This window comes from Exophiala aquamarina (assembly GCF_000709125.1).
Source record: "Exophiala aquamarina CBS 119918 chromosome Unknown aczIA-supercont1.4, whole genome shotgun sequence".
In the NCBI taxonomy this organism is placed as follows: Eukaryota; Fungi; Ascomycota; class Eurotiomycetes; order Chaetothyriales; family Herpotrichiellaceae; genus Exophiala; species Exophiala aquamarina.
In genome coordinates, this window is record NW_013550584.1 from 153132 (window position 1) to 167500 (window position 14369).

The 14369-nt window shown below is 50.1% G+C and overlaps 4 protein-coding genes across 4 annotated transcripts; 3 read left to right on the forward strand and 1 right to left on the reverse strand.

Moving 5' to 3' along the window:
• Positions 1-269: 269 nt before the first annotated feature.
• A1O9_05202 (uncharacterized protein) lies at positions 270-1688 on the reverse strand (the record flags this gene model as incomplete). Its single annotated transcript, XM_013404421.1, has 1 exon — positions 270-1688. One exon carries the CDS (start codon positions 1686-1688, stop codon positions 270-272), a length of 1419 nt encoding a protein of 472 aa, XP_013259875.1.
• A 4199-nt stretch (positions 1689-5887) lies between these two features.
• Positions 5888-7299, forward strand: A1O9_05203 (uncharacterized protein; the record flags this gene model as incomplete). Its single annotated transcript, XM_013404422.1, has 4 exons — positions 5888-6220; positions 6268-6701; positions 6762-6976; positions 7028-7299. 4 exons carry the CDS (start codon positions 5888-5890, stop codon positions 7297-7299), a joined length of 1254 nt encoding a protein of 417 aa, XP_013259876.1.
• A 326-nt stretch (positions 7300-7625) lies between these two features.
• Positions 7626-8788, forward strand: A1O9_05204 (hydroxymethylglutaryl-CoA lyase; the record flags this gene model as incomplete). The annotated part of the gene is made up of 2 exons (XM_013404423.1): positions 7626-7871; positions 7922-8788. The coding sequence occupies 2 exons, from the start codon at positions 7626-7628 to the stop codon at positions 8786-8788; spliced, it is 1113 nt and encodes a 370-aa protein (XP_013259877.1).
• Positions 8789-13507: 4719 nt separating this feature from the next.
• Positions 13508-14302, forward strand: A1O9_05205 (uncharacterized protein; the record flags this gene model as incomplete). The annotated part of the gene is made up of 1 exon (XM_013404424.1): positions 13508-14302. The coding sequence occupies one exon, from the start codon at positions 13508-13510 to the stop codon at positions 14300-14302; it is 795 nt and encodes a 264-aa protein (XP_013259878.1).
• Positions 14303-14369: the final 67 nt, after the last annotated feature.

Sequence of the window (14369 nt, forward strand, 5' to 3'; positions counted from 1 at the left end):
ACTTCGGCAGAACCCGTAACGATGCAGCGATGATCTTTGGATCATGTTCCTTGTTGATTTAAGAGGCCACCCAGTGCGAGAAGGCTCCAAGGGGCTCAGAGAACCCAAGATCTCCACAAGGATGCCCTGATGGATCTGCAAAACGTAAGCTTTCGCACATGGAGTCTGCACGGCCGCACTACCACAACTCTGCCTAGGGTGGATTCACAAGCCCAAAGCGTGATGGGTGTTATGAGAAGATTTTGCCCAAAGCCCAAAACTTTGTTTCTTCACATAGATTGGCTCGTCCGTCGTCGCACTAGCACCTGTCCGTCTGGGATGTCTAGTTGATCAAGCAGGTCTGGATTGAGCTTGAATTCCGGGCTGCTGATGACCTCTTGGGCTTTGGACATGTTCCTCTCGATAATAATCCCAGGAACTTCTCCACTGACCGTGAACCCAATATCTTCCGGAACCACTTGAAGGCTTGAGCCTTTTTCTAACACTTTGGCAAGATAGCGCATCAGGCTTGTGAGCGCCTTGCGCCGACCTTCTTCGCCGGAGTCTCTGGTTGTTTCCAAGGTTTTAGACAAGATTGCAGGCATGTAGTATGGGAGCACAGCAGTCTCATTTACGTTGCCATCCACATTCAAGCCAGCAATCAGCTTGTCCTTGTCCTGCTTAGCGAGAGCATGAAATGCATTGGAGAACAATTTCGCTTGTTCCACATCCGCTGTACGGCCCATGGTCAGTAACCGCAGGAGAGCTCTTTCCTCGTCGTTACTGACACTTAGCCTCCGGAAGCCCTTGCCATAGAGCATGTTACCACGCTTAATGAGAACTTTGTCGTAGCCCTCTCGTAATGTCGATTTGCCCGCGATGATATCGGTTGATACTTCATGAACGGTTTTGAAAGCCTGGAAGACTGGCTCGATGAAGTTCTTGGAGCCTTTGGAATACAGGTGCCCGGAAGCCCCGGCAACATCCAAGACTTGTTCCAAGAACTTGAGTTCAAAAGCATGTTGATGACCACGCATGTTGTACAGTCCTTCTAGGTTGAAGGGAACGCTCTCGGCTTGAGCTAGCTGGCCTGCATTGAGCTCCGACCCTAGTTCCAGTCCTTTCATAACTTCTGCCTTTTTTTCTGCGTCGAGGTACCGCAGTGCAGGGATCATGTCGGCATTTGCAGCTTCGAGTAAGATAGAATCGTGATTCTGATCAGAGATTTCTGCGCGCGTCGCTTTGGTAAAATCGTTCTTGAGATTTGGATCCTTTCCAAGGTCATTAATTATCATAGAAAGGACCAGCGTAAAAAGATCATCTGGTGTTTGTACATTATCCGTGAAAAGCTTACGGAGAGCCTGGAAAGAGTCCTCAGTCAACCGAAATTCTACCAACTGGCCGGTTGTAAAGCGCTGGTAGTCGCCGTTGTGAATCCATCGGAGAGCCAAAATTCCGACCAGGGTCCGATTGACTTCGTCATAGTTGGAACCGTAAAGTATCTGCGAGGGACTGGGAGCATCTACAGTACCATTCGAGCTACGTTGTTCTTCGTTGCCCTCGACAGCAACAGCATTTTTGAGGCGAGCAAGTTCCGGACCGAAGGCTTCAGAAATCTGGTAAAGGAGAGTCTTCTCGTCCATGTCGTAGAATTGACCCCGTTGGATGGTCTCCTGCAAAGAGCACCTTGGACGGGGTGCGCTTGCCATCTGGAAAAGTCTGTCGAATATCATGATTTGGCCTTTTTTCCTTCGCAGTAGTGATAGGGGTATAAAAGCATGATCTTGTCGTTTGGCCAGGTAGGGAGTCACACGAAGATGACTCCGCGATAGCTGTGAGATAATTGTCAGGTTAAGAGGAGGATTGACTACTTTCACATATGACATGTATGAGGTTGGAGCGGACTGAATCCCATCGGTTCATGTGGCTGTGCGAAGGGATTGCGCTAGAGAATAGTCTAGCAATCCTCTCTAGTGTCCGTCAATGTGCTTTAATATCATGAGCGATTGTCGGTGAAAGCGCGAGGAGTACGATTACCGACAAGGTAACAGGATAACAGAAGTGTGAGCTGCCTTATCAGACTGGGGGAGTCAGGCTGACTCCAAGCTTCGTACAGAAGCAAGGCGTAGCTGATATCTGGGCGAAGCAACAGGAGAACAGGCAAAAGACGACGGAGGCGTGGCCCAGCACTGCCCCTGCAGGCCTCCTTCGGCGTGCCACATGATTGGGTGTCACGTGTGGGGTCCGTCCCAGGCTAGACCCGATTGCACAAGCGCCTTGGCATCGGCGTCCAAGATGTGACCTCAACCCAACTCAATCTGGCGAGGACCCCAAATACCGGGTATCCAACCGACCTCATGATCTCAGTGTATAGATCTGAGGTGAGTCTTATTGCCGCTTTCGCTACGGTGATATGACCTGAGCAACTGTCTTGTTCGTCCGCCCCGTGGCCTGCCTCTCCCTTTCCACCTCACTAGATGGGGTCCTGCGAAGAGCCCGCGCCCGACCTGGCCTGCCGTTCTTGGACGTGGTTTGAGACCGGATAAGAGGAGGAGATGAGAAGGGGAAATTACAACATCACAGCCACTGCAGTTGTTGAGAATATGAAGTTGCAACTTCATGGTTCGTCATTCGGGGACGAACAATCAGGATCAAAAATTCGTCGCAGCGCCCCAACTGTGGTGAGCCAGCGGAAAATACGAGTTGTAGGACCATTGCCCTGGCATAGGGGCCGTTGGCTTGGAAACACATTGCCTCGATATGCGTCTATTCCGGCTACTTCAATTGAAGAAGAAAGGACATGTCAAAAGCCGGGTTACTTTCACATTGCAGGCGGTGTGCCTTATCATACATAAATGATGTAGGTCAGAGCATCCATACCATTCTCAACGAGTGGGAATATTCACAAAAGGCTACCCCATGCACATTTTGGGTCGCTTGTACACGCTGTTGTTGCTAGGTTTGCCGCGAAGAAAGGATTTGAACCAGATACAACAAATAACATGCTAGCATCAGCACAAGAACAAAATGATATCCAACACTTCACACCCAGTGGAATGCTGCCTCACTGTTCTTGTCCGCGAAATGCGGCTTGGTGATTCAACTGCCAGCTGTGGGCGTGAATATATAGTGAATTACCGCACAGATTGTTGCCTCCGCTCCCAAATTCCTTTCCCCTTTGAACCACTCGCTCCCTCCAACATCCCACTTGATATTTGCAATTCCAAAGAATCGGAGTAGCAGTCGAAGAAGCTCACGATAGAATACTCCGGACTCAGTCTTGGCTGTGATGGCTAGCCCTAATCACGGCGATGAGGATCGCCAACCACCTGGCTCCAAACGCAAACGAGGCGCTTTATTCGATCCCTCGAAATTCCCCAACGCGAAAAAGCCCACGACCATCAACATCACCAGCGAGATTAATCCTGCTCCCACTGTTCCTGGTCAAAATACCTATCCTCCTGCTCGACGTTCTGCAACATATCCCAGGAAGCGGCCTCTCACCTTTGCCGATCTTCCCAGCCAGGAACTTGCTAATCTACTCGCCGAACCCGCCTCGCCCGCTAAGAGACAGACAACAGCCATGGGTAACAAGCCATCTCACAATGGTCGCCCGTCTTATCTACCTAAGAGAAAGAAATTAGCCATGGGTCGCAGACGCTCTTCCTCCCCTGGCGACTTTCAACTTCCTGAACTCCCTCGACCCAGCCTCACTGCACCAACCGATCACTTTGATCATACCATCGGGGCAGAGGAAGAAGATGATCTTTATGATGAAGCACCAATTCAAGCACCACAACAACTTGTTTTAGCGAAGGCAAAGAATCTTGACGATGCAGACCCGACTCATCCACTCAATCAGACCGTTGAAGCAGACGAAGAAGACAATGCCGAAGATGATGGAAACGACGGATGGTTGACCGAAAGCTCGGACTCGATTATCAGCGGTGGTAGCAAGGACAGAGTGATCACTTACGAGGACGTGGCTTCTGCCGATGAACAAGTCCTTGACAGTGACGAGCAAGATGGACAGCCAAAATTGTCGCCAAAGGCCAAAGGCAAGCAGCCAGCACGTAACAAGGACAAGAAGAGAAAGCGCACAGACCCATACCTTTCTTCAGACACAAGCACCTGGTACTCCTCGGATGACAGCCGTGGAGCGTACGCAGCCCCCGATTCCTTTTGACAACAGGTACTGACAAGTGTGCAGCGAGAAGCGAGCAAAGAATGGTGGCAAACGCAATCTCTACAAGCGTCATGAGTACACTCCACCACCTGACGGAGAAGAGCAAGATCTGGGCCGTGAAATTCCCTCGTCATTCGCAACGATGACTGAAGCGGACAAGGTTCTGTTCGAATGGTGGGAAGTCGAAAAGAAGAGCTGGGCCGTCATTGCACGCAGAGTCAATGAGCTCACCGGCGGCAATGAGACCGGGTCGGATATGGCTTTTCGGTACGAAGCATTGAGACGGTACCTCCACCGCAAGGAGAGAATTATCATCGTACGCTCCTAACCCATTTGTACCTGGCCCCAAACCCTAATCTGCCTTCCACGAGAAATTCTCCGATCGTCCTACTAATATATCTGTCTTTCCAGGACGAGTCTCTCCTTTTGGCCTACCAGGCAGTGGACCAGAAGATGTTCTTGCAATACGACGTCAAATCATACGAACCACAGTATGTAACTCTACGCTGGAACCTGATTCGTGAGGAATACTGGGATCGAGAGCACATCTCAAAGAAACCGGCTGAGCTGCGAGCTCATTATGAGAAATTAACGGGAGATGTGGGAGCCTATGCTCCGCCAGACGAGGAGGAGTATGATCCAGCAGAGGATGAGGATGGGGACGAGTTTGATCTGGATGACGATGAGTACTATGACGAGCGCGAGATCGAGACCGATCCAATGGCTATTCAAGAGGCGCTTGCTCGTTTCAACGCGGCCCATAATTAACTGAGGCGAGGGGAGGAAGCAGAGTGAGCTGTATCGAGAGTATTGGAAAGCCCAGAGATTAGTGAGAATTATCGAGAGCATCCACCATGGGAATAAGTCTCTCCTCCATTGGATAGACTAGGTCGATAACGAAAGCACACACTCGCATTTCATGGCCATCGTGATACCTGATGCCATCGACGCGAGTTGCTGTACTCAAATGAACCGCTTCTAGTCAGGCTGTTGTAAGGGACGCGAGTTCTGCTCTCATCGTGGTTGACATCAACCGAATACCAGTCTGTGAACATCGAATCACAATATCCCAGCAGCGGGTATTGTCTCTAGTAACTTAGAAGTGAGCTGGCTGGGTACATGACGCTATCGATAACCATCGATCCTATCCAAAAGTGCGCCGGTCAAAAGACCCTGGTTCGACTCCTACAGGGTATTTCTAAGGGGAACATTTCCTCTAAATAAAAGTTGAACGACAAGGTGTTAGCTTTCTCCTCTACAATGCTTTGATAGTTCCACTACCTTCGCAGTGACCATCGGATCAAACCCAAAATTATGGTTCTAAGGCACAATAGCATTTAGGCGAGTCGGAAAAGCCCACGAACGGTTGCGATCGGCAAGAAATCGCCGGATGAGAAACATCTTTATTGATTGATCGAGTCATTTCTGATCCATAATGGAGAAATCGCCGATATTCTCCGCACCAGTGCCCTGGTATAATTCACCCAAAACATCTTTCTCCTCTGCTCTGCCCTCTGTTTTCGCTTTTGGCATACCTGGTACACGAGCATGTCTATCTGGCAACCAAGAACTGCCCACGCGGGGCCCGGGCCTTTGAATGACTCAGGGACTACGACAGATACAATTGGACCGAGAGAGTCAATTCAACTTGTGGGAGGCGGCGATGACGATGACTGGCGTTCTCTTGAACGCATAGTGACTCCTTCTAATGCTCAGGTAGCAATGCGGCCAGTGTCGCGGAGGAAACAAACCAGTATTCTGATTTGTGCCTTCTTCGATGTCTTCGTTACAATCGGGCTCAACCAGGCGTACGGTGTGTTCTTGAATCATTACCTTTCGACGGGGAGCAGTGAACAGGATCCATTTCTCCCCAAAGCCGAAGTATCTAGCAAAGCAATGGTGGCCTTTGTCGGAACGATGGCCGCAGGACTTACATGGGGTGGCAGTATCTTTGTCAATCCTATCATGGCGCGGACCAAAGATCCAAGGTACATCACTGGTGCTGGAGCCATTTTGGTGGGTTTGGGCTATGTGCTTGCGAGCTTCTGCAGTCGAGTATGTGTGAACCCCCGATCTCTGACTTTTGGGCTCACAATGGACAGGTCTGGCAATTACTACTGACCCAAGGCTTTATCTATGGAGTGGGGACTTCTTTACTGTACTTCCCCGTCGTGTCCGTTGCTCCTGAGTACTTCGATGCTCATAGAGGCTCAGCAATGGGCATCATTCTATCTGGGGCAGGCGTCGGTGGGCTCGTGTATGCACCTGCAGCACGAGCAATGCTGGCAAAGGTTGGAGCAGCCTGGACTCTCCGTATCTTTGGACTGGTAAACTTTGCAATATCGATTCCAGTTGTGCTGGCTACACCACCGTCTCGAAGTCTAATAAAGCGCCCAACCCTCGTGGACGCCAAATTGGCCAGACGGGGCACTTTCATACTTCAAGCTTTGGCAGCAATGGCACAGGCGGCCGGCAACTTTGTCCCGCTAACCTTTTTGCCCGAGTTTAGCACGAGGTTGGGTTACACGGCTGCATTGTAAGTTATCACCACCTGCCTAGTGTGGAACTCTAGCACTGACGCAGTATTGAAACATAGTGGCGCAGCACTGCTCGCTCTCAATAACGCTGTGAACACCGTCAGCCGCATTGGAATGGGGTTCGTGGCAGATATCGCCGGCAGACAAAACACACTGGTTCTTAGCGTCCTTGGAAGTGCTATCACTGTGGTTGCGTTCTGGCTCTCTAGTGCTCATGCAGATGATATGGCTCTGTGGATTACATTTGTGGTTACGTATGGCATCTTTGCAGGAGGTCTGCTCCCCACCGTCTGCGTCATTCAAATGATTGACCCGCTGATTCTAGGCTATAATTCATTGTTTCCAACCACTGTCATCGAAGTGTTTGGCGCCCAAGCATATGCATCAGTCAATGGCTTCATCTATTTCATACGAGGACTCGGAGCATTCTGGGGCTCACCAGTTGGTGGTGTACTCGTTGCGGGAGGCACTGAGCCCCAGGCATATATCAGCCTGATCTGGTACGACTTTGCACTACTGATGCTGTCTAGTGTCTGTGTCATTGGAGTTCGAGGACTGGACGCTGTGGATAAGGGTCGCTTCAAGCTCAAAGCATGATGGCGTGTGAATATACATTAAATTGTTACATATACAATCAATCGCTGCTTAGCCATCATGGGCACGGCCTCAGCCTTGTGCAGCCTTGCATCTTCCCCATGGTAGTTGCCCCGCACGCCACTTGTTCCACAGCATGAAGCTGCTCCTTCCACTCTCGACCATGGTTAACCGAAACCGGAGTTTGAACCTCCAACCTCACTGGTGTTCTTCCACCGTCGTGTTCTTCCACCGACTATTCGAGGCTTTGCCTAGCATGCCTTTTGATTGCAAATAACATCACACCCCGGACGTAGCTGTCTTCGAGTCTATCAAATCCTCTATCGAAAATGCACAAGGTCACAACCCGCCTCGCCCCCTGCCTGCGGCGATCATCCGTCCGCAGTTTCAGCACAACAAGACAATGCACAGCGGATCATGTAAGACTAGTCGAAGTGGGACCAAGAGATGGATTACAGAATGAGAAGAAAGCAATCCCACTAGAGACGAAACTCGAGCTCATCCGAAGACTCGCAGGCACAGGCGTCACCCACCTAGAGGCCGGGTCTTTTGTGCCGGCAAAATGGGTGCCTCAAGTAAGATCCCAATCGTTAAGACCAAGGGAACAGGAGACTGATATATGCAGATGGCTTCCACCTCGGAGATATTGGAGACTATGCTTACTCAACCACCTTCCGCGCCACATCCAATCGCATATAACTATCTGGTTCCAAATATCAGAGGTCTCGACAACTTGGTCAAAATCTTGCAACAAAACAATGCTCAAAATCCAACATCTGAGCCAACTCCCCCTCCCTCCCCTCACCCAGATCACCCATCGGCATCTGATGGTGATCTTCTTTCCGCCGTAGCCAACTCCACCGAAATATCACTGTTTGCAGCGGCAACAGAAGCCTTCTCTCAAAAGAACACAAACTGCAGTATTGCAGAGTCTCTGGAACGCTGCAAACCAATAATGGAGCTCGCCAAGAAGCACAACATTCGTGTCCGCGGCTATGTTTCGGTCGCCCTGGGCTGTCCCTACGAAGGTCCAGACACGGACCCGCACAAGGTCGCAGAAATCACGGCTACATTGCTGGAAATAGGCTGTGATGAAGTGTCGGTCGCAGATACAACAGGCATGGGCACGGCACCCCGAACAAGAAAGCTACTTCAAACTTTGAAAGAAGCAGGAATTCTTGTGGAAGACCTTGCCCTCCATTTTCACGACACTTATGGCATGGCGCTTGTCAACACCGTGGTGGGTCTTGAGCATGGCGTTCGAGTCTTCGACAGCTCTGTTGGGGGACTAGGCGGTTGTCCTTATAGTCCCGGTGCGACCGGTAATGTTGCAACTGAGGATTTGATCCATCTATTCCACAGTCTGGGTTGTGAGACAGGTATAGACATGGTCAAAATGGCCGAAATCGGCAGCTGGATCACTGCGGAGTTAGGTCGACCCAACGATTCGAGGGCGGGAAAAGCTACGCTGTCAAGGCTGAAAAATCCCTAGACAGCAATCAAAAACTCTGTATCGAACATCTGCTCTGTCCTTACTTTGCTTATTAACCTATTCAATAGCCATCGTTACTTCTTCAGTGACATTAGGCGGCAACTCACTTCACTATGTAAGAGTCAGCGCCTCGTGAGTTCATTCCCTTCCTTCGGTAAATATGCTGAGCCATTCAGCCAATCCACCAGTCTTTTTATGTTTGGCTACGGGTACTGAGTGTCAACATTCCGATTTCTTCATATGATGATCCGTCGCCACAACCACGCGCGAGCAGTCATTCAAAGTGATGATTTATCCATCTGGGTACTGGTACTGACCATTCGTTTCATCCTTTGGTGTCACCCATTCCTCGAGTGCACCGAAGTCTGTACTGCCTGTTCTCCTCAGCCAGACCGGCGGTAGGGATTGATAGTCATGTCGTATCCCTTTGTTTTGCATCAAACGTGCGTCTGGTTGAACTGGTATGGGCCTGCAAGCGCCCGATGACTGCACTGTTCTATCTGTCAGAACTCCTTCAGTTATGTCTGTTGTTGTTTGTTGTCCTGTCGCAAGTCTCTGGTATAAAAGAAGCACCCAACAGGTTCCTTCTTCTTATGATCATACAATTCCAAACACCATCTAAGCAATACCAAGCGATTTCAAGAACAGCTTTGCTCCACTCTTTTCAAAGAATCTATCTCAGAACCAAAGCATCTTCGACATGGCAGGCCAATGGAGATCAGACTTCTGGTTTCTTGCAGTCGAGGGCGACGGTTTTGATTACAATTCCCTGGGCTATCCAGAGCCATTGCCTCACTACTGCTGCTATCCAGGAGGCTCACCCACGATGACTGTCTATGTCCGACGACCTGGCGGAGAAGGACTGTACCCAATCGGACTCACTGACGTGATTATTGCTGAATACCCCAACGAATTTTCAGTGATTGTTTTTGAGAGGCTGCGACGTGAACACGGTTATGAGTTGCGAGGCGACCCGGCAGGGATGAGCGTGGAAGTTATTAGCCGCAAGGACGGGGTGCTCTTTCGCTGTCTGCGACAGAATAACGACAGGAACAGGCCATTCGTCATCCCAACGGAACTCAAAGATTTCTATTGACATTGGCTGGTGGAGGGAGAACCGCTCAAAGCTAATGTCTCTTTCTGAAGTGTACATAATTACTGTCCTTCCGAGCAATGCTTGCATTTCTCAGATCTAGAGAATCTACAATTGAATCATATAAGAGCTCCAAGTTTCCTGCCTGCTGACCTGTAGTGAATATCCGGTGTGTCGTTCATGGCTACGCTTCCTAGAAACATCGTGAACTAAGTGCATCCAGTGAGCGCCAGAGAAGAGCTCATCGTACTCGAGTAGTTGATTCTTCACCGACGTCGCCTACTTTCGTAAAGGGCACTGGGAATACGAAGGCCTAACCTAAACGTTCGAAAGGAGGGACGATAAGCTCTGTATACACTAGTAGTGGGAGAGAGAGTAGGAAAGCCGTGTGATTCTATTGTAGAATGATAGGGAAATATTTAAGCCCATAAGCATTACTACACAAGTGCTGGCGCTGGTTGCCAGGATAAGTTAAGTCAGCCAGGCTCCGTCCTCAGGGGGGAGACCGCCCTACTGGAACCACGATTCGACCCATGTAGTCATCCAAGACGATGATTCTAGAAGTCACTCTTCGCGCTGAGCCTGAGGTTTTCTGTATTCATTATTCGGTGTCACTCACTCCTTCAGTGCACTTGACTCTGCGGATCTACTGTCCAAAGTTAGTCATGTTGTATCTCTTTGTCTCGTGTCACGTCTGCCCTTGCTAGAGTTGTCGGGACTCAAGGCCCTTCATGATGAGGTTTTTGCAGTTGTAAGAATTGCCTGTCATGCACGCTGTCGTTCACCATCAGATTGCAAATATCTGGTATAAAAGGAGCACTATGCCCGTTCTTTTGCCTTCTCGTTCCCTTTAACTTGTCGTTCCTGTCCAATCATTACCTTTGAAGTATTTTCAGACGGCGTTTCAATCGGGACCTTCATCTATCATTGTCACCGTGCAGACGTCATCACCAAGGTTTACCGACTTCAACATGGAGCCTGAAAAACAACGCTGGGTCTTCCAAATCTATGGCGACGGCATCACCACCAAAGATACCGCCGGCGACGAACACGAGTGTTCCATCCAAGGGGCAGCCTGGGAAGTAACCCTCCATATCGAGAGGGGGGAGGGTGGCGGCACCTTTGCGCTTCATGTTCAGAATGTAAAATCGGTTACAGGCAAGCAAGAAGGAGGTGTGATCAACGCTCATAGATTGGAAATGAGCCATGGCTACACGACAAGGGGCGTCAATCCAAACGGGAGAATGACTTTGGACGTTTTCGACGAGCATGGTAAATTCGCCTTTTAGGTGACGCGCGAAAACCGTGTCCTGGGAGGACAGTTCCTGATACCGGTGGCTCGCACCGATATCTGAGGGAGTAGAGTGTGAACTAAACCTCAAAATAGAAGTTCAACTTCTTGAAGCGGGCGCTGCGGCATCAATGACATTTGTCAACTGCTGATCACGCAACTCCTTCTCTGGAAGTGACGGCGCGTGACTCTTCTTGGGCTTCCACCTACTAAGAACGCCTCCATGGGTGGTTTGGCTGGTGGGGGAGACCAGCTCCAACGCATATGTAGTCCTCAAGGGCATAAAAGTGCCTGAAGTATCGCCTCCTATTTAGCAAGTGCTTCAAATACTTGGATCCTCCACTGATGGGCGGAAAAAAGCATTTTGAGGTCTCATCTTTCAGTATCCAGCCTATTGTTGATATACCTCAACTCTTTTTGTTCAAAGAATGCTCAGTATATGGGGTGCTTGAAATGGCCACAAGTGAATGCCCACACAAGTAATCTGCTCTGTATGTAAGGAGGGATAGTATCAAAGTCCCATGACACCCATCATCAGAGAACATTTAGGAACGATCAAAGAACGGAGGACCATACTCCGAAGACATACGTTGGCTAGGCTCAATCTCAGTGGTAGGGGTTGTAAGTGTGAACGGATCCGCCACTGAGGACATCCCGGGTTTCAATAGCAATAATAATGAAGCATCATGTATAATGCGTAGACTACTGCTGTCGACAATAAATGGTATGTGGAGGATTGGAGATTATTTGGTGCACGGTCCCGCTTGGGGGGAGGGGGGTGGACTAACAGCCTCGGGCATTGGCATTCGTTGTGCTGCTAGTACGGAGTACTTTGTATAACTAATAATAAATAAATTAGTGGGCCTGCCTCCCCAAGAGCACAAACCAATTGCAAATTTCGGGGCCGAGGGTCCGTGCTATCGTCATGACATACCTAACCATTTGCCCGCTTCACATTCACATGTTGGACTTTCCTAGGTATTTCGCACGTACATGCTCACCTTAATGACAACAGATGACACACTACGGAGCAGCAATCGACAGTAAACGAGGATGAGTGTTGTGCATCCTTTACAAGTAACTTGTGTTCCAGTAGGAGTGCAGATGTCCCTGACTAAGACTGCTTTAATTTTCCGTAGCTACTTGGTGCCTGGACCCAATTCTTCCCGGTGGGGTCTGGGTGCTATTCGTGGTTGACGGGGCCTACTCGTGGCATTTCCTGCATCCCTAATATCGCGTAGGCAGGGAACAACGGTCGTCAGTCAGCAGGAGTGTGAGAGGACCAATCTGCCCTGAAGTTGGAGGGGCATCTAGCGAAGCTTTTGGCGAAGCTATGGGGCCCAGGCAGCCAGATGGGTGGACGGTAGGATTGAGTTTGTCAGTCACTTGGGCAAAATGACCGTCAAATGACTGACCGAGGGTATTGGACGGCGCCTGGACACTAGCCATCTTTAGAGGCTTGGTGCTACCCGAGTTATTGTCCACTAGAACTTACTAGCAGAGCTCTCTAGCATCTTAGGACACCACATGACTATACTAAAGCAGGGCTGTTTGACGTCAGTAATGCGCTGTCATTTTAGTATTGCACTAAGAAAACAACCTTCTTGGCGCCCGAGTAAATGACAGACTTCCCACGTCCTGTCTGTCAGGCAAATCCTAGTCGAGGGTGCTTCGACCTGGGTGGGGATAGGTGGCAAAAGTTAGCGCCTTCCGTTCCAATCGAAGTTTAGTCCGTATCGATAGTTCGGGAGCCCCCCGCGGGAAGCCAATGACATGGCCGGTATGGCGACACCACCAACCAATCGGAGCAATTATTCATTCACTGGGAGGGTGGCCAAACTTTGCGTCAGGCGAGCCAAGATCGAACCGGCTGTTCGTCCTTGATTTTCCACCCCTCGCAGCTCAACCATCAGGACTAGGCGGCGCCAACCGCCTCTTCATTCGCATTGTTTCTCCTCAGGGCTACCAGGCCAACCCACCGGCTTAGTTTGCACCAACCAAGGTTACCCAACGAGTGCGCGAGAAGGATCAGGCAGGGTTACGACCTCCTACCCGTACCCTATTGGCAACGGGAATCCCAGCCTTTTAATCTTCCTCCAGGTCCCTCTGCAAGGTGTCGTTCTTGTTTACGGTTCCTTCCACCTCATCGTGAGTTGCATCAACCAAACCCGTACTCATAGCATCAATTCATCGAACCTTCATCTCCGGTGCTCTGTTCCCCTTGAATACAGCGCAATAAAACCTGCTAAGCTGAACGGGATCCCTTTGAGCCGATTGGAAATCCCTCCACTGTCATCGATTTCATCTTGGAGAGTAGCTTCCATCGACCGAAGCAATGTCGCCAAACCACCGATACAACCTCGTCACAGACCGTGACAATGAAGAAGTCAAGGACGAGCTTCACGACGAAACTCCACCTGCTCGCACACCCTGGTTGAAGTACCTGTTCTTCCTACTGCTGGCATTTAGCACTGCGTTCGGCGCTACTTTCGGAGTTGTAGTTGCCAACTCTTATCTTCAATCCAGCAACAGTGTAGCATCCAGTGCCACCCCGTCCCCAACGTTGACCTCAGAGCTCGCTCTTCCCCCTACCACTTCTGTCGACGACCAGGAAGACGGTACCGACAATGATCCCGCCGAACTACTCGGCAAGATCCTCGATTGCGGACACTCCTTCGAGGAAGCTCGCGCCAAGGGCTGTGTTTACGACGTCATGATGCAAGATTGGGTCCCCGAGCCTTGCTACGACCCCGTTCTGACCGAAAGATACCTCGCCGAAGGAAACTACACCTGGTACAAAGACGGCGACGGAACCGTCATGTCAGACGAGGAAATGCGGAAAGGCGAACACGGCGACGCATGGATGACAGGAAATTACCACAAAGCCCACTGTATCTTCTCCTGGGAAAAACTCATCCGTGCTCTCCGCAACAACAAGGGTATCAGTCAGGAACTTCTGTCCTACGATCACGTCCTTCACTGTGAAATGCAAACTCTTGGCGGAGAGATGCACAAGAAACGTGACGATGGCGGCATTGGTGTCCGAGCACCCACTAACTATGCAAAATGTGCACTTTACAAGACCTGGAAAACCGATTTTATTCCCGACAAACACTCTTCCATTGAGTAAAGAATTTATACGAGCTGTTTAGTAAGCCTCGTCGGCTTATAGCAGAACAACAAAACTGGTACGGTAC